The sequence below is a fragment of the Acartia tonsa genome, chromosome 12, assembly GCF_053477335.1.
Source record: "Acartia tonsa isolate MP-2025a chromosome 12, ASM5347733v1, whole genome shotgun sequence".
Classification (NCBI taxonomy): domain Eukaryota; kingdom Metazoa; phylum Arthropoda; class Copepoda; order Calanoida; family Acartiidae; genus Acartia; species Acartia tonsa.
The window spans coordinates 22,851,902-22,871,868 of NC_137271.1; the positions used below are offsets into that span (position 1 = coordinate 22,851,902).

Consider the following 19,967-nt stretch of genomic DNA (forward strand, 5'->3'; position numbering starts at 1 on the left):
CAGGGGTAAGGTAATGGTAGATAAAGTGATGTGTATCTCCAATGATGCTACACAAAATTACCCTTGATTACAATTATTAGTTTGTTTGGACACTCCACTCAAGGAACCAAACAATCAAAATTCACTAAAAAGTCCTCATAGTTGTTTAACCAACGAATAAGAAAACGGCATTAAAAACGAAGCTTTTCTATAATATGGGTCGGTCCGTCAGTAACGCTTAGCTCTTTAATTTAAGCGTATTAGAATTTTCCCCTAGATTTCAAGCTATGCAATATTAATCCTATAACAGCTAGGTACGATTTAGAAAGCGTAGCAAATCTATAATCGTGACCAGAATATCCGTACGTAAAACCTGTTGATTTTTTACTTTTTGACAACATTTTTTTATTGATATAATTATCCTATTCATCTATTTGGAATACTGATTCATAGAACTACGAAGAACAATGCTATAGGCGAAGCCTGTTTTATGGATGTTGTCATACTTGTTTTTGATTAATAATTATTATCGTGTCTATTAATCCTTCTGTTTATAGAGCATTTATATTGATTGTTGGAATTATGTAGCGAATATACTTTATAGTTATAATGTGTACGAATATTTACAATGCCTAGCGGATACGCCCCTAGAGGCCCGTAGTGGCACTTTAATGTAATTTATGGTATAAAATATTTTCTCATATTCATTCGAATCCGGTGGATAAGAACCGGTTCTCATCCATACGAAAAAAACTATAGTTTCGTATTATATCCAGCTTTCTACGAATATAAAAATGTACAATCATAAGATTAAAACCAGATGCGAGAAATAACTATTATTGTATAAAATATTTTCTACTCCAGTTGCGGTCAGGTCAATAACCTTGCAAAATTTCTTATCTAGGGGACAATTTCTCTTGGGAGTGTGGTGTTACGCTCCCTTTAAAATAGATATACATTTAAGGGATATTCTTTGGTACAGACAGAATACTTATATTTTTTTTTTGTAATGTTTAGTTATAGGCTTTACAGGGTTATGGCCCATCGCAGTGGTAAAGCATAAGGAACGAAACTATACTACACACCCCTTATTTTCGTTTTTACGTTTTTTTTGAGGATTCTATGCTCGCATGGCACCTTAAGGGAAAGCACCTCTCTTTATTAAGTCAAGCTAAAGTTATCAAAGATAGAATTTTAGATAAAATATTATGTAGGTATGATCTATCGTCGATTGTTCCATCCCTTATTCCTCCAAGCCATCCAAAATCATTTATTATTCAGTAGTAAAAACTTTTCGTCTTTTCGATAAGCATGAAAAAGTTAAGACAACAGTTTGTGTATAAAAGTAGTTAAAATGCCATATAAATTTTTATTTATTATAATTATTAATAAGCTGTAATAGGACAACGTTTTGATTTTGTAAAACTGGTAAATTCAAACAGCGTTGGATATTAATTCATCGTTTACTAGCAGCTAGAGACCTCTGGGGTAACTTGAGGTCAGGGGGTGTTGAATTCAAACAATCTATTTTTAATATAGTTTTAAAAAGGAAAACTTAAAAAAATTGGGGAGTGTGATTTTTTTATTTGTCTATGAGTCAAATGAATATGAATCATGAGTTATAAATTTAAGGGATTTAAAGGTATAAGACAATGGACGAAAAAATATTGTGCATCTCCAAAGATGATAAAATTACTTATTGAAAAGTTTGGACATGCCTAGTGTAGGCCAACCATTTAATATTGAATAAAAAAACTCATTTTTAAAGTCAATGAATGGGCACCAGTATAATTTACAGTTCAATATCACCTTGTCCATGCTATTCAATATTTTGTTAATTGAATGCTTTAAAAAAGTCAAACTAGCACAAATTATTTAAAAACAAATCTACTTATAATTGTTCTTAGATAGTAATATAATCCTGGGAGGGAGGGGACATTAGGCTGTTTATTATGATATGCCCCAATGTTTTAAAATAACGTGTCATTATTCGTTGGATTAACAACTTTGGGTACTTTGAATTTTGATTGATTCATTCATTTAAGTTAGTGTCAAAACGTTTCATCCAATAATTGTAATCTACAGAAGGGATAAATTTGTATATCATCACTAGGGATGTACATCAATTTATCGGCTATTGTCTTATCCCCTTAGATCCCTGAAAAAAACTCCCCTGGATAATAATCTACTTGTATTGACATACTTTTGAATGATGTATAGAAAAATATTGTCAGGGTTTCATGATGGCGTTTTAACAAAACTGTTTAATATCAGTTTTAAATAATAGCAATTTGTGAAAATAACTAGTAACTAGATGACAAACTTTTCCTATATTACTTTCTTTTTAATAACAAAATATGTAAAACGAAGTTAGCACTAATAATACTAGCTGTACGTGTTTTGAATCTGGATTAGAAAAATAGATAGCTAGTTGTATATTATCTTCGCTACAGAAAACTATTTCCTGTTTTGGACGATGTCTTTTCATGTTGAAGAAGGGTGAGTTCCAGGGATCTAAAAGGGATAAGACAATGGCCGGTAAATTGAAATACATCCACAATGATGATAACCAAAATGACCCCTTCTGTACATGATTAGTGGTTCGAACGTTTTCAAATTGAACATAATGAGCAAACCAACAAAAATTTAACAAATGTTCCCAAAGTTGTTGAGCTAACATATAAGAAAACTTATAAAACTTTGGGGACCCTTGTAACAAACAACCCAATGTCCCCTCCCTCCCTGATGAGTCCAACATAAAATATTGAAAACAGATCATTGTAAGAAATCAGGGAGTGAGGGGGACATTTTGAAGAGGGCTGTTTATTAAACTAGTCCCCAAAGTTTTATAATAACGTTTTCTTGAATTTGGCTTAACATCTTTTGGCTTAATATTGCCTAATCTTTTACAGCGCAGCTATTTTACATTTTTTTCTGTTCGTCAGTCTGTATGTTATGTTTTGTGTAGAATTCTGTAACCTTTGTGAGTCGAATCGCCTTTTATTTTAAACTGGAAATTTAAATATCTATAATACAAAGTAGCTTGATGTCTGTCTGTCCGTCTGACCGTCTGACCGTCTGTCTGTCCGTCCCTTAAGATCTCGGTAACCACTGAACCAATCGGATTCTACTCTTCAGGGTATCTACCTATTGGTCCTGTGGTGATTTTAAGCTATTTTCTTGGGGGGGGGGGGGGGGGGTGGGACACACTTAACCCCCCAAAAAATGAAAATTCTCCCCCCCCCCCCCCAACAAAAAACAATTTTCTTGAGAACACATTAGACTATGAGCAGCACCAGTAGTAATTTTCTTGAGAACACATTAGACTATTTCTTTTACGAATTTTTCAAATTCGTTATTTAATCGAGAAAATGTTTTCCTGCTGGGTAGGTGCGAAAATTTGCGATCCGTTCTGCTGGGTAAGTAATAGAAGATGTAATTATAAGTAAGTAGCGAAGCCGCTAGTATAAACTAAAGTAAAAAGATGTCTGTGTATCCATCCGTCTGTAGCTGGATATCTCGGTTACCGCTTAACCAATCGTGCTCTACTTTATGGTTATCTTTCTTACTTGACATGTGAAGGTTTGAAGCTATTTTCTTCAAATTAAGATTCCCTAGATGCAAGAGACCAAGGCACTAAATAAGTTCAAAATATCAAAAATTAAAAAATCGAGTGAAAGATTAAATTTAACTTCCATGCTCCTATCCCTGTAATCCCAAGGTAAATGTAACTTAAAGTTAAATTAAATTTAAAGTTGATTGGTTAATGGAAAGATAAATAGATTAAATAAATGGGTTAGGACAGTTAAAATTATACTTAGACATATTACATATGCTTTTATAAATAAAACTAGCGGCTACGCTCATAGCCTAGCCTAAAACCATCCCTTGATCAATATAATTTTTCACACAACTGAAGATCTCTATAAGTTCAGGGGTTATTGAGATCTTATTGGACAACAAAAGAAAACTACTGCTTTATATAATAGAATATATTTCTAATATTTATTTCAATCATCTGAAATTAAAATTAGACAAGAAAGTTTATCAATTTAATTGAAATAAAATCGTTAATTCGAATTAATTTTTTGGAGTGCATAGGTTGTTTGAGGTGGCGTAGAGGATACTTTTAGTGGTTTATCTTGGGGGCTGTTACCAAACTCTTTAAGTACATACAGAGAGACATAAAGACATCCTATTTTTTTTTAAAGCGAAGCTTTTCTATAATTAGGGTCGGTCCGTCCGTAACGGATAGCTTTTTTCCGTTAATTTAAGCATTTTAGAATTGTCCTATCGATTTCAAACTTTGCATGGTGATTCCTTTAGTAGTTAGGTACGATTTAGAAAGCGTAGCAACTCTATAAACATTACCAAAATGTCCGTACGTCTATTTTAAACATGTTTTTTTTCTTCTTTTTTAACAACAAATTTTTATGTGATCTAATCATCCAATTGATCTGATTTTTGGTATATTAATTCCTGGGACAACAAAGTATAATGTTATAAGCGAATCAACTTTATAATTAAGTCCTAAAAATGTAGGTATGTCCATAACCATTATCTTGTATTAAGCAGTATTTCATAAAATTTGTTGAGAATTTTGCTTCGACTCTTATATATTTTTATTCTGATTATTCAGTTCTGACACTATACAAGTGTTAATGTCCGTTTGTCCAACCGTTTTAGTGCTTCGCTTTTATGGATGCTGTCATCCTTGTTTATATAAAAACAAATAAAATAGTACAAGTCAGACACTGGACAGAGAGATCTAAGAAACTGAAAATCATGAAAAGTTATAAAAAATTGATGGTCAACAAAAATTATACAAAACTGCTAAAATTTACTTTTAGCAAATCTTTTAATAATCCTCTAATCCTATTTAAAAAAAATAAATTTAAGAGAAAAATTTGATTGGGATAAAAGCCACAAGTAAAATTACAAAGCTTCACTGAAAATTGTAATAAAAAATATCCGTGTTTTCCCTTAAAACACCAAGTCCTGCGATAGGCCCTTACCCTGCATGGCTACCCAGTTGTCACTAACCCAATGTAACCTAACTTAACCTGTCTTTAAGTAATAAAAGAAACTAAGGAATAACCCCTTATCTAAAAAAAACAAGGATATTTAAGTTGTCTGTGCTCTACAAGCCTTTACTCAACTGAAGACAACTGCAAAACATCTTTCTGCAGGCCTTAAAAATATAGAATTTTTATGGAAATTTAAACCTTTTTGTGAGTACATCAATATATCACTCTAACTTTGATCAAATTGATTATGGGACGGTTACTTTGGTTAGCAGCCATACGTTTGTGCGACAGTAGCAGTAGCAAGTAACATCAGACTAAGTATATCTAAGAGATTTTACTCATTTAATGTCAATAGGACCATTCTTTTAGGATTGTGGTGTAAGCCAGGAAGGAAGGTACCCAAATCATTCGTTGGGTCAAAATTTTAGGTACTTTTATCAAATCTTGATTATTTGGATGATAATTAGAATTTTCAGTGTCCAAACTATAGTTATTTGTATCTTAAAAATGGTAATATTGATCATCATTATTGGGTATGTTTAACACTGTAAAGGAGAACCAAATTGGTTCAGCAGTTAGTGAGATCCTTAGCTATAGACAAACATCTTATTACTTTTATTATAGGATTTACAAAATTATTTCAATGAATAGAACTTATCCCATAGAGTCTATAAATAGTATTTATTGGAAGAAATAGTTAAATATAGTTCAGTCTAGGATATCAGAGAGGTAGGACTTTGTTAGAAAAAAGTGTGTTTAATAAACCTTATTTCATTTTACAAAGCTGAGGTGGATTCTTAAAAAAAATATGCCCCTAATCTAAAACTAAATCGCTTAGAGGGGCAAAATTGTTTTCGTAAAAAATCCACTAAAATCACATTAAAAATCTACAAAAATTAAACAAAATCATAAAAGTGTTGTGAACATAGGATTTTATTTAATTTTTGTAGATTTTTTATGTGATTTTTTTTAAGAATCCACCTCTGGTGTGTTTCATAAACCATGTTTGATATTTACAAGGCAGGTTATTAGTGTGTTTCATAAACCATGTTCTTTATTAACAAAGCAGGTTATTATTACTGTGTTTCATAAACCTTGTTTGATAGTTACAAAACTAGTAATTGTTAGTGTGTTTCATAAACAATGTTCTCTATTTACAAAACGGGTTATTTATAGTATTTTCATAACCCATTTACTATATTGTTAAAACAGGTTATTAATAGTGTGTATCATATAACTTATTCCCTATTTACAAAGCAGGTTATTAATAGCATGTTTCATAAACCTTGCTATTTATTTCCGAAGTTTTTGAACCATGTTAGGTAATTAGTGTGTTTCATAAACCATGATCTACTTTTACGAAGGAGGCTTTTAATAGTGTGTTTCATAAACTATGTTCTATATCTATATTTACAAAACAGGTTATTAATAGTTTGTGCTTTATAAACCATGTTTTATATGTATAAATCAGGCCTTTGATAGTGTGTTTCATAAACCATGTTCTCTATTTACAAAGTGGGTTATTAATAGTGTGTTCAATACACCATGTTCTATATTTAAAATACAGGTTTTTATTAGTGTGTTTAATAAACCATGTTAAATATTTAGAAAGTAACTTCTTAATAGTGTGAATGAAAAAGTATAGATGTATGATATAGACTACTAACTGCCAAAAGTGTTGAAGACCCTTTTCGTCTGCTAGCAAATTGCTTTTATTTGTAAAGACTATGTTTCCGATGCTATTAGCTGATCTGAAAGACCCAATACAAAATAGGGAAAGTGAACATAAAAGAGAATGTGAAAGTTGGGTATTTTATTCCTGTTTTGGACAGGGTTTGATTTGTTATTAACAGTGTTATTGTACTAGGTATAAAGATATAGTTTTATCCATTTAGTGAAACAAAATATAAAAAGTGTACAATTGTACAATATGGAGGTGTAATTATCATAAGAGACGTTTAATTTAACCAGTGAATTTGGTATAACAGGTAATTTTATTAAGAGTTCTTAACTAAAGCCCCAAAGAGTCTAAAACCAGCACTGCTATCCCATGATTAGAATGAATTGCTGCAGTTGTAAGGATTTTGAAAAGGAGGAGAACAGAGAAGCTGCGATCCATTCATATCAAGCAGCTAGAATAAGGTAATGTTTAATTAAAGATTGACTGAGTATTTAATCAATACGAATTCAGACACATCTTTAGCCAATCAGCAGCAAATCTTCCTGCAACAGCTAATCAGAAATGAGTACAGCCAATTTTTAGCCAATGAGTAGGTAAAGTACACCTGTAGAGAATCAAAGCAATCAACAATCAAAGGCACATGCAACAGCCAATTATAAATGAGAAAGACCAATTTCTTACCCAATCAGAAGACAAATTAGATCTTTAGCCCATCAGAAGGCAAAGTACATCCATAGCCAATCAGCAGGCGAATCAACAGTTAAAGACACACACAACAACCAATCATAAATAAGGAAGACCATTTTTAACCAATAAGAAGGCAAAGCCGAATCCAACACCAAATCAGATATGGAGAACATAAGTTTTTTTTAACAAATCAGAAGACAAAGACACATTCTTTAGCCAACCAATAGCCTAAGCCATATGCAACAGCCAATGAGAAATACGGCCCATTTTTGCCAATCAGATAGCAATGATATTAAAAAACTAGAGTTTGGCTCGATATAACTATAATCTCGCTATTAGCTAGTTTTCTATAAGTACATATCTATTTATCTATTTCTCAATAAATCAATTTTCCTCCCCCGCTATTACTATATAAAAGAAAGAAGTAAATATTTAATAATTTGAATGATTTCAAAAAGATTTTTCAATTTTATTTTTTCTCACATTACCATTACCAAAGGGTTAAGATGATTAATATTTTACTTTTAATATTTGAACACACAAAGGGTGTCGCCACAATCAAATTCTTTTAAAACAGAGTTTTCTTAAATTTTCTATATTATAAATCTAAATTTTCTTGTTTATGATTAGAAATTAAATTCTTCAATATAATGTAAATAGCAACATGAAATGAAAAAAATGAATTTATTTTTAATAAAGTAAAATAATGGGTCTTATCGTTCTGGCCAATGAGAGTTTATAATGGATTATCAGAGAAATATAAGTTTTAAACATTTATTCTGTGGAAAACTTGAGCTCATTTATAGACATTTATTTCCTATATAGATCTGACATTGATCTTGAAGCAATAAAGCAAGCCATTTTGTAAATGTTAAAACTTGGAAGAATCTATTAAATAAAAGTTATCGCAAATATACTTAGTAAATAACATGTTTATTTGATAATGATGTCCACAAAATTTTTTCCGCCAATGAAGGAGATCATATGTTTTTTAAACTTTGGAGGCTTGTTCAATTTACAGTATGGTGTTCCTTTCCTACCAGTATTTTTAAAACCCACACTGATTGATGAACTTTGAAAAAAACAGTATTTTGTTAACCTACACTTAAAAAAACGATGCTTTTCTATAATTAAGGTCAGTCTGAAGGTACGATCGGACCGGATAGCTTTTTTCTTCAGTTTAGGCATGTTAACGATTTTTTACTTTGCATTGTGATTCCTGTAGTAGGTAGGTACGATTTAGAAAGCGTAGCAACTTTTTTTTTTTATTTTCTATGTGATGTAACTATCCGATTGATCTGATTTTTGGAATACTGATTTCGGGTCCATCAATGAAGAATATTATAAGCATCTCTAAAATTAAGTCCTAATATATAAGGATGTCCTTAAACTTTATCAGGTATTTAAGAAGTTTTTCAACAAATTTACTTACAATTTTGTTTAGACTTTTATAAATTTATATTCAGTTTCACACTCTACAAGTGTTAATGTTCTTTTGTCCCAACGTTTCAGAGCTTCACTTTTATGGATGTTAGCATCCTTGTTTTTAAGTATTTTGGGCGTGGGTGTTTATTCAAAATTAATATTTGTCTGATATTAAACAAATAAAAAAATCTTTTTGAATGCATCTTTCATTTTATTGTTTTCTAAAAATATGTATTCTTTAAACTTTTACTGAAAAAGTTAAAATTTATAATTTTAGTACCACGTGTATATTTTAAACATGTTTGAACGAGAAAATAATACTTTAAAGTGCCTATAAATAACGTTGTATTATTCGTTGGCCTAACAACTTTGGGAACTTTAATTGAATTTGAATTAGTTGAGTGTCCAAACCTTTCAACCACTAATTGAAATTTACAGTATTTACTGTATTGTAATTGTGGGATGTACAGTGTTTTTTTTTTATGAAAACGTTTTTGAAAGCAATTTTACCCCACTTATAGTTATCAGAATTTAATGATTAATGGCTTATTTTCTTTGTTTTTTAAGGCAATTAATAGAACAACAAAAAAATATTTCAGTTTTTATTTAAAAAGTACAGTAAAATCTAAAATTCAAAACTTAGGTGTCAACATCTAAAAATGGTTTTAGCGCATTTTTCTTATGCTCAAATAATCAACCTTTTGCAAGAATGGCTGCTAAACACTTCAAAGTTAAGATATAGAGCTAAAAATGTATACAGATACTATTAGGGACATGTACTAGAACATATCAAAGTTTAAAGGTCATATCTCAACCAGGGAGGGAGTACTGGCCCCCCAAAGTCGACTACAGAAAATCCATTTTTTAAGAAAACTTTTTAAATAAAAACTGAAATATTTTTTTGTTGTTCTATTAATTGCCTTAAAAAACGAAAAAAATAAGCCATTAATCATTAAATTCTGATAACTATAAGTGAGGTAAAATTGCTTTCAAAAAAGTTCTCATAAAAAAAACACACTGTACAATGTACATCAATTTATCGGTCATTGTCTTATCACTTTAGATCCCACCTGGCAAGGGTTAAAATGTTTTCCTTTTCAGACCAATGATGGAGGAAGATGATGGGGAAGATCAGGATAGGGAGACCATTGGACAGAGGGTGAGATAGATAGATATATAGTGAGATAGATAGATAAACAGTGGGATGCACAGATAGATAGATATCTAGGGAAGACAACCAAGATAGGGAGACCATTGCACAGAGGGTGAGATAGATAGATATATAGTGAGATAGTTAGATAAACAGTGGGATGCACAGATAGATAGATATATAAGGAAGACAACCAAGATAGGGAGACCTGCATTGGACAGAGGGTGAGATAGTTAGATATATAGTGAGATAGTTAGATAAACAGTGGGATGTACAGATAGATAGATATATAAGGAAGACAACCAAGATAGGGAGACCATTGGACACAGGGTGAGATAGTTAGATATATAGTGTGATAGATTGATAAACAGTGGGATGCACACTTAGATAGATATATAGGGAAGACAACCAAGATAGGGAGACCATTAGACAGAGGGTGAGATAGTTAGATATATAGTGAGATAGTTAGATAAACAGTGGGATGTACAGTTAGATAGATATATAGGGAAGACAACCAAGATAGGGAAACCATTGGACAGAGGGTGAGATAGTTAGATATATAGTGAGATAGATAGATAAACAGGGGGATGTACAGATAGATAGATATATAGGGAAGACAACCAAGATAGGGAAACCATTGGACAGAGGGTGAGATAGTTAGATATATAGTGAGATAGATTAATAAACAGTGGGATGCACAGTTAGATAGATATATAGGGAAGACCACCAAGATAGGGAGACTATTGGACAGAGGGTGAGATAGTTAGATATATAGTGAGACAGTTAGATAAACAGTGGGATGCACAGATAGATAGATATATAGGGAAGACAACCAAGATAGGGAAACCATTGGACAGAGGGTGAGATAGTTAGATATATAGTGAGATAGATTGATAAACAGTGGGATGCACAGTTAGATAGATATATAGGGAAGACCACCAAGATAGGGAGACTATTGGACAGAGGGTGAGATAGTTAGATATATAGTGAGACAGTTAGATAAACAGTGGGATGCACAGATAGATAGATATATAGGGAAGACAACAAAGATAGGGAGACCATTAGACAGAGGGTGAGATAGTTAGATATATAGTGAGATAGATTGATAAACAGTGGGATGCACAGATAGATAGATATATAGTGAGATAGATTGATAAACAGTGGGATGCACAGATAGATAGATATATAGTGAGATAGATAGATAAACAGTGGGATGCACAGATAGATAGATATATAGGGAAGACAACAAAGATAGGGAAACCATTGGACAGAGGGTGAGAAAGTTAGATATATAGTGAGATAGATTGATAAACAGTAGGATGCACAGTTAGATAGATATATAAGGAAGACAACCAAGATAGAGAGACCATTGGACAGAGGGTGAGATAGTTAGATATATAGTGAGATAGATTGATAAACAGTGGGATGTACAGATAGATAGATATATAGGGAAGACAACAAAGATAGGGAGACCATTGCACAGAGGGTGAGATAGATAGATATATAGTGAGATAGATAGATAAACAGTGGGATGCACACTTAGATAGATATATAAGGAAGACAACCAAGATAGGGAGACCATTAAAAAGAAGGGCGAGATAGATACATACACAGTGATATAAATAGTGAGATAGATAGATAGAGAGATAGATAGATAGATAGATATTACAGTGTCCCGGATTAAGAAAATACTGTTATGGTGGTCAAAAATTCATTGCATCAGAACTATGGCTTCATGGTGCTCCCAGGAAATGCCTTGAGGAGTAGAATCAATTTCAAAATTGCCCAATTCAAAATATTTTGTTCCTATATATATAATATATATAGATAGTAAGATAGATAGATAATTAGGGAATATCAATGGTTTTATACAGATAGATAGATGTATAGTGAGATAGATAGATGCATAGTAAGATAGATAGAAAGATAGCTACTAGTTATTTATCGCATCATATTATAGACATTTTTAATTCTATATTTTTTTGTTAAATACTAAACATGATTTTCATTGAGGCTCAGAACTAAAGATGTATAGATACTAAATAGAACCTATTTTAGATGATTGAAACCCTGCCGTCACAAACCTTGCAAGAATACAAAGACATTTTTTCTTATTTTGACAGGTAATTATTAAGGACATGACAACTGCTGTTTCTCTCTAAGTGGAGCAAAAAACCTTTCTCCTTCCTTTAGTTTGAAATAAATTTTAAAAATACTTTTGGTGGGGGGTTACTTTTTGTCTGGTGTTAATAGTTACTTTAGGCTAGGTTAGGTTAAGTTGTATTAGGTACAGGGTAGCCCCACAGTGTTGATGCACCCCCCCCCCCCCCAAGGGATCATGTTTACATCCACAATTATACAAAAAGTTTTTTACGCACAATCTCGCATTGGTTGATCGGGGTGCGCCGAATTTCAGCCAATCACAGCGCGGCATTTCATAAAATGCTGTGCTCTCATTGGTGGAAAGTTGGCTTACCCCAATCTGGCTCACCACTAAAATGATATAAAGATCCAGCTCAGCTTATAATCATAATAAACTTAAAGGGTATTTTTGTCTCTCATAGATTAATTTATGATATTTTGTCTTATCCCTTAAGATCCCTACATTTCCCTGTTGATTAATTCCTTTTTTTCTAGGGATGGAGGCGGGTCAATAACAACCCTAGAGTTGGGACAGGTAAAACACAAGAAAAGTAACAAGATGTCTTTATGTCTGTCTGTGTGTATGAAAGGATCTCGCTAACCGCTTGTAGCCTCTCATAGGTCCTGCGAAGGTTTAAAACTATGTTATATCACAAGTGTAAAAAATGCTCAACACCCCCCACAAAAAAACTCTTATAGTTATTTCTTTTGTAGTCAAGCTACTTTATGAATGTTTGTGTATGTTTGTCCTTATGTCTGACTGTCGATAATGCCCTTACTATTCCTTGCTCTCTTCCTCTCCACTTTCATGTGATTTACGTCCTAACCTTTATAGATATTTTGTTCAAATTTCACATTTTTATTCTTCAGCTTCGCTCCATTTGTCCTTGTAATTGTCCTTGTTCTTATTCTATAAGGAAATGTAAATTTCTCGGCTTATCTTTATGATAGATTGATGATAAAATTTGTAAAGTATCCCTTTTCACAGAGCATACAGTATGCAACTTTCTTAGTCCGTCAAAGACAACAAATATATTGGAATATTCTTTTTTATTATCTTTCTCTTATTTTCACTTTGTCCGTTTGTATGTCATGATATTTTTCGTTCGTCGCTCCTTATAGATTAAGTCATCCTTGTTTGATATGAAATTTTATTTTTGTTAGGTTATGAAAACATTTGGCTGGACCCCAACTGAATTTGAACTAAGGGTACGTATTTTTCTATAATTTGTTCGTAAGTCCGTCTGTCAGACAACCTGACAGACAACAAACTCTTTGATTGCACGACCTTTGTAAGGAAGACCTAACTCTTCATAGTAGTGAGTTGCAACCTGAGCTGGATAATTAAATCATTTTAGTGGTGAGCCAGATCGAGGTGCGCCGAATCTCAGCAAATTACAGCGCGACATTTCATAAAATGCTGTGCTCTCATTGATGGAAAGTTGGCTCACCCCGATCTGGCTCACCACTAAAATGATTTAAAGATCCAGCTCTGTTCACAAACCAAAGCATCTAGCCTTCCTCGAACAATTAATGTCACGTGCCAGACATAGTTGCAGTAAGTGCCATTTCTAACGTCTCTATTATGCGTGAAGGGTATTACATTCACCAAATGAAACAAACTCCAATTAGTATTAACAAAATTACCCCCTTTAGACAATACTTGTTTGAACCAACCAAACCAGATTTACTGAAAGTCTCCAAAGTTTAAATGCACCAACAAATGAGATTAAGTTTTCTAAAAATTTTGGGTACCATCATAATATACTTTCCAATGTCATCTCTCTACCTGATGTAGCCTAAGTTATGTTGTAATAGGGGTGAAGCGATTCAAGTCCTATTTGGCGAAGTCCGGCGAAAGAGCCCCTAGCCTTAGTGATTCTATCAAACAAATACTCCAAGTGGTTACAGATTGAAGATTTATTTAGAACTAATATTACATTATAAAATCATAGCTTATATACACAAATTATAGATATTGGGTAGGCAGAAAAAGGGAATAGAGATGATGGGGAAGTGTTGTCCAGTTGAGAGGAAGAAGGGTAGGTCCATTTAATGTCCCCCAAAAAAGGGTAGGTAGGCTGGAAAAGGAGGGGGAGGGGCAACACCTTCCCCCTGCTATCTGCTGGCAGTTTGACCGTGTTAAGCCGCCGGTCAAACAATAGAAGGTTTGCTGAGGAATTTGTTGGGAGGAGATTAGACACCTGATATCTTATCAATAGTTGGCTAGGAGCGAAGCTCCTCTAGGAAACGACAGTCTGTCGGACTACCACAATGTCAAAGAACTTTAATTATAAAAAAAAATTTTTATTCATAATATTTATGCTTGAAAGAATTGTAAAGAAATATAAATCAATAGACATAGAAATTATAAAATTAATAATCTATAGAAAAATGCTTTTCATTTAAGTTCATTCATTTCCAAAATTTTAATTTTCTAATAAAACATTCTTAAATTATAGTTAATTGTTTTTATAATTAAAAGACAATTATTCTTTCAGAGGCGAAGTTACTTTATAAATGTTAAAGTCGGCCGGTTTGTCAAAATAATCGTAGGGAGGGGACATTGGAGTATTTATTACATTAGTCCCCAAAGTCTTATTATAAAGGTTTCTTATTCGTTGCCTTAACAACAGATTGACTTGATGCAACATACAAGTAATAATATATCGATTTTATTAACATATTCTTTTTATTTCTTTCAGGAGATGATTAACGTTGTGGACCAGGTTAGTTAATTTCTTCAAATAAAGATTGTTGATCCTTAAAAGCGTAGCTACTTAATAGCTACGGTATATCCATTCATTATAGATTACAGTAAAGGAATAGAGAGGACAGGGGTTAATTAACTGTATATTCACGGGGTGGGGACTCTGAGCCGACATTCGATTGGGTCTTTCAATATCAGTCTATAGCGTCCCCAACACTTTATAGGCCAAAACAGCTTCTAGAGCACAGATAACTGTATTTTTTAAATATTATTATTAATTCGTGATTTTCGCCATTTATTTTTTTTGTAAAGACATAAAACATACTGGTTTTAATGTTTTTGCTGTCTATAATACGATGGGATTTAGTTAATGTTTTTATATAACCCGCGACCGTGGCTCAACACGTAGCGCATCCGCCCGTCGTCGGAAAGGTGATAGGTTCGAATCTCGGGCCGACACCGCGTCATAACTAAAAGACGTTAAAAATGGTTCCTACTGCTGCTATGTCAGATGCGCGACATAAATAGTTAGAGTAGGGGGAATGCCTTGGCCCAAAACAGGCGCAACTCGTTACCATGCACAGTTGGGACTTCTCAGACAAAGGTCGTGCATCACAGAGAGTTGGTTGTCTGATGGATGTTACTTAGCCTAATATCCTTGGGTGTTTGGACAGAGAAGGGTGCGTTAGTCATCCTTAGTTCTCCTGGATTGCTGGACCAGGACCTGGACAGTACATCAATTCGATAAGGTCCGGTACTGCAATCCCGCCCTTACGAGGTAATCTAGGTAATGTTTTTATCCTTTTTTTTATTGTAGGATGGTAATGGACAGATTACTTTTAATGAATTTGTCTGGCTTATGACAAGGTACACACATCAGGGAGGGAGGGGATATTGGGCTGTTTATTACACTAGTCCTCAAAGTTTTATGATAACGTTTTCTTGTTCGTTGGCTCAACAACTCTGAGGACTGGAATCCTAATTAATTGATCCATTAAGTTTAAGATCCAAACGCTTCAATTTGCTATATAATTTTGTGTATAATCATTGGGAGTAAACAATAATTTATGGGCCATTATCCCTTTAGATACCAGAAGGGGGTGGGGTTGGGGTGTTACCACCCCCCTGGCAATATTAAGAAGGATTTCTACCCAAACAGTCCAACTTCTTACACCCCTCTACACCCTCACAAACTTTAAAACAACTATTGGGGTGGGGTGGTCCTGTGCACGCCTTTATATGATTTAATAAGAGGAATTGGTACTTGCTTACATGTGGTAGACTGGAGCACCGAAACCCCCCCCCCCCCGCTTAGTTTTGACAAAAATCAAAAATAAGGGGGGGGGGGGGGTAGTTTTTTAATGACTGGAAAACGGCAAGGAGGAAAAGGGCTCAGCAAGGCAAAGACTTAACCCCCCCCTTAATTTTGAAGAAAATCAAAAATAAGGGGGGGGGGGGGTAGTTTTTTCACTGTACACACGCCAGAAAGTTGAGTGAGGTAAATCAAGAAAATCCAGTATACCAGAGGGGAAACCTTATTACAGGGATATTCATGTTTTGGGGCATAATTTCCTTATTTATTGACTTTGGCCAGTAAAAGGTTTTAATTTTGCGCAAAACTACCCCCCCCCTTATTTTTGATTTTCTTCAATATTAAGGGGGGGGTTAAAAACTACCCCCCCCTTATTTTTGATTTTTGTCAAAACTAAGCGGGGGGTTAAAAAACTACCCCCCCCTTATTTTTGATTTTTGTCAAAACTAAGCGGGGGGGGGGGGGGTTTTCGGTGCTCCGGTCTTCACATGTAAGCAAGCACCGAGGAATTAAAGGGTGTAGAATAATCAAGACGGGAGGGGACATTGCAATGGACTGTAAATTAAATCGGTGTCAAAAGTTTTATAACCATGTTGTGCCATAAGTTAGAACCTGCCTGGTTCGAAATTATGTTAATCGAAAGAAGGGGTAATTTTGTATTTCATAATTGTGGATACTTTTTCTAATTTATAAAATACAGGGATCATAAGAGATGAGACAATGCACGATAAAGATTTTTGTATGCCTATTTTGATATCCATCAAATTATCTATCTATCTAACTCTCTATATATCTATCTATTAATTCATCTATTTGTTTTAGAGAGATCCACGACGCAGATATAGAGGAAGAAATAAGGTAAACAAGAAATTTCACAAGGAAAAGTTTAAAGGGGTAGTTGCACGAAATGCATTTAAACCTTAAATTAGTGAACTGCATATTTTTTTTCTCTTCAATAGTTTTAACTACATTAATAGGACATATTTTTGAAAGAATTAAATTTTTTTACCAGGTAGTCTAAAAAATATCAATACTTTATAACCATACTTTTTTTTGTTGAAATATGCAACATAAATACCTGTCCTGTTTTCACAAAAAACAGCATGATGACTATTTTGGTGGTGTCTAATTGATTGTTTTCTATTGTAATACAAAATTATATTAGTTAGATTGTATTATTGTAACTTGTCAAATGTACAGCACTTCATGCAACAATCCCTTTATCGCCAAAAGCATAATTTCTTTTTTTACACTTAATAGAATAAATAACCTTTGAGGCAGGGGACACTGGGCTGTTTATTACTCTAGTTTCCAAAGTTTTATAACTACGTTTTTTATTCGTCGGCCTTACTACTTTGGGGATTTTTATTGAATTCTAATTTGTTGGTTCATAAAGTTAAGTGTTCAAACGTTTAAATTGTAATCTACAATAGGGGTAATTTTGTTTCATTGGGGATACACATCAATTTACTGGCCATTGTGTTATCCCTTTAGATCCCTGCGGTCAAATAGAATTCAACGTATTTGTTTTAAGATGCTTATTAAGATTTATAGCCTACTTTCATTTGTCAGGGAAGCTTTTCGAGTATTTGATCGTGAAGGCCATGGATTTCTCTCCTCTCAAGGTTATATTAGTTGTTTATCGCATCAAATTACAGGCATCATTCTGCGGATATTAAAATTAAATAATATAAGATTAAAACCACGAGCCTCGACGAACCGAAATCCTGGACGTCCTTGATACTATAACTAACTCACATATATTTTTGTATGACAACATCTATAAATAGCAAAGCACAAAACATCTGGGAATCTTCTCAAAAACTAAGATCTGTATATCGGAGGGACTATCGGTCTAAGAGACGAACATACAAAGTTATTATAGCGTAGCTTTACTACTATAAATAAAGATTTTGAATATTATTGAATTATTTTTGTTTTAGAAATGTCTCATGTACTGCAATCTATTGGGGACCCGCTAACACCAGAAGAAACGGAGGTACAATCTATCTATCAATCAAAATTTTTATATATCTATGCATCTATCAATCAATATATCTACATATCTAGGAATTGATAAATGATGCAGACATAGACGGGGATGGAAATATCAACTATGAAGAATTTATAACCATTTTATTTAAGGTAAAAAATAAAAACATTTAGACAGACTGTAGAAAGACATACAGACAGACAGGACGTAGAGACAGACATATATACATTTAAGCATACATAAAGGTAACCATACAGGAAAACACTTAGACAGACATACAGACAGACATACAGACAGACATACAGACAGACAGACAGACAGACAGACAGACAGACAGACAGACATACAGACAGACATACAGACAGACATACAGACAGACATACAAACAGAATACAGACAAACATACATACAGACATACAGACAGACATACAGTTAGACATACAGACAGACATACAGACAGACATACAGACAGACATACAGACAGACATACAGACAGACATACAGACAGACATACAGACAGACATACAGACAGACATACAGACAGACATACAGACAGACATACAGACAGACATACAGACAGACATACAGACAGACAGACAGACATACAGACAGACAGACAGACAGACATACAGACAGACATACAGACAGACATACAGACAGACATACAGACAGACATACAGACAGACATACAGACAGACATACGGACAGACATACAGACAGACATACAGACAGAAAAAAAGACAGACATACCTACTGAGGGAAGCTAATACTATTAATCTGTTTCAGAGTAAATCTGGATTAAAGAGTAAAGAGTAAAGAAAGGACTAGAAGAAAGAAACCTATGAAATTATAATTAGCTTTATCCTAATAATTTTATCCTTTTAGAAACCTATATATACTATGTATTATTATATAATTATTAGTTTAGAAAATAAATATATTATTTATTTAATCATTATCAATTAAAATTAAGAAAATATTTTGTCAATTATAAAAAATAATATTATTAAATGTTAAATCTAATTAAAACCATTTAGAAATTATTTATATCTTCCCTGAAAAGTATGACCCATTCTGACCAACAATTTCCAAGATCTTTAGCACAAAATAATACTTTACCCTAGCCTGTATTCGAAAGGGTACGGTTTAGTAGTTATCAGAATTTTGAGTCAAAAGACCTACCTCTTTTTATAATACGAGCGGCTACGCCCCTAAAGGGCTCTTGAAATGGTGGGGGGTTTCGTCTATTTTTTTATTTGAGTTTATGAAAGAAAAATGTAAAATCCTCCCCCAAAAAATTATATTACCTCCCAGAACCTATGAGAAGCTACATTGTAAAGAAGAACCATATCGGTTCACTGGTTAGCGAGTTCCTTCGGTAAACACACATATTCTGTTACTTTATTATAAGGATTTAGGTCAAGTAGCTTTTCTTTATGCGATTTTTTATATTTAATATTAAATTTTATTTATAACTTTAATAACAAAGCTAATATTGATCTTTTTATTCTATTTTTCATAACTTTATTAGTGCAATTTCTTAAAAATAGTTAGTTCGTCCGTCGGTCATTTTAGTTTAGGAAAAGGAACGCTTGTGGGAAGTCGTTCTCCAGATTTACATTTTTGTTTTTTTTTAAAAATAGTGGAATTTTTCAGGGGCGAATTCTCTTGGCAGGGTGCAGTGCAGGTACCACAGACCTTCTCTGGACCTATAAGAGCATCAGTGTAAAGGAGAACCATATCGGTCAAACGGTTTGTGAGATATTAAGGTACTCACACACAGATGAGCAGACAGACAGACACCCTGCTTTTTTTTAGAAGGGGTTTGTTATAGTTAGCTATCCTTCTTAAAAATCATTTT

At 33.2% G+C, this 19,967-nt stretch overlaps 1 protein-coding gene across 1 annotated transcript in view; it reads left to right on the forward strand.

Moving 5' to 3' along the window:
- Positions 1-19,058, forward strand: part of LOC145334794 (neo-calmodulin-like) — a 28,841-nt gene extending 9,783 nt beyond the window's left edge. The window contains exons 2-13 of the mRNA XM_080180402.1: positions 7,065-7,148; positions 9,901-9,958; positions 12,008-12,072; positions 12,587-12,626; positions 13,256-13,300; positions 14,797-14,820; positions 15,619-15,668; positions 16,936-16,971; positions 17,686-17,738; positions 18,057-18,112; positions 18,184-18,258; positions 18,893-19,058. Coding sequence (XP_080036528.1) covers positions 7,066-7,148; positions 9,901-9,958; positions 12,008-12,072; positions 12,587-12,626; positions 13,256-13,300; positions 14,797-14,820; positions 15,619-15,668; positions 16,936-16,971; positions 17,686-17,738; positions 18,057-18,112; positions 18,184-18,258; positions 18,893-18,922 — 615 coding nt within the window. The 5' untranslated portion in view covers position 7,065 and the 3' untranslated portion in view covers positions 18,923-19,058. The remainder of the gene's footprint in view (positions 1-7,064; positions 7,149-9,900; positions 9,959-12,007; positions 12,073-12,586; positions 12,627-13,255; positions 13,301-14,796; positions 14,821-15,618; positions 15,669-16,935; positions 16,972-17,685; positions 17,739-18,056; positions 18,113-18,183; positions 18,259-18,892) is intronic.
- The last annotated feature ends 909 nt before the right edge of the window (positions 19,059-19,967 follow it).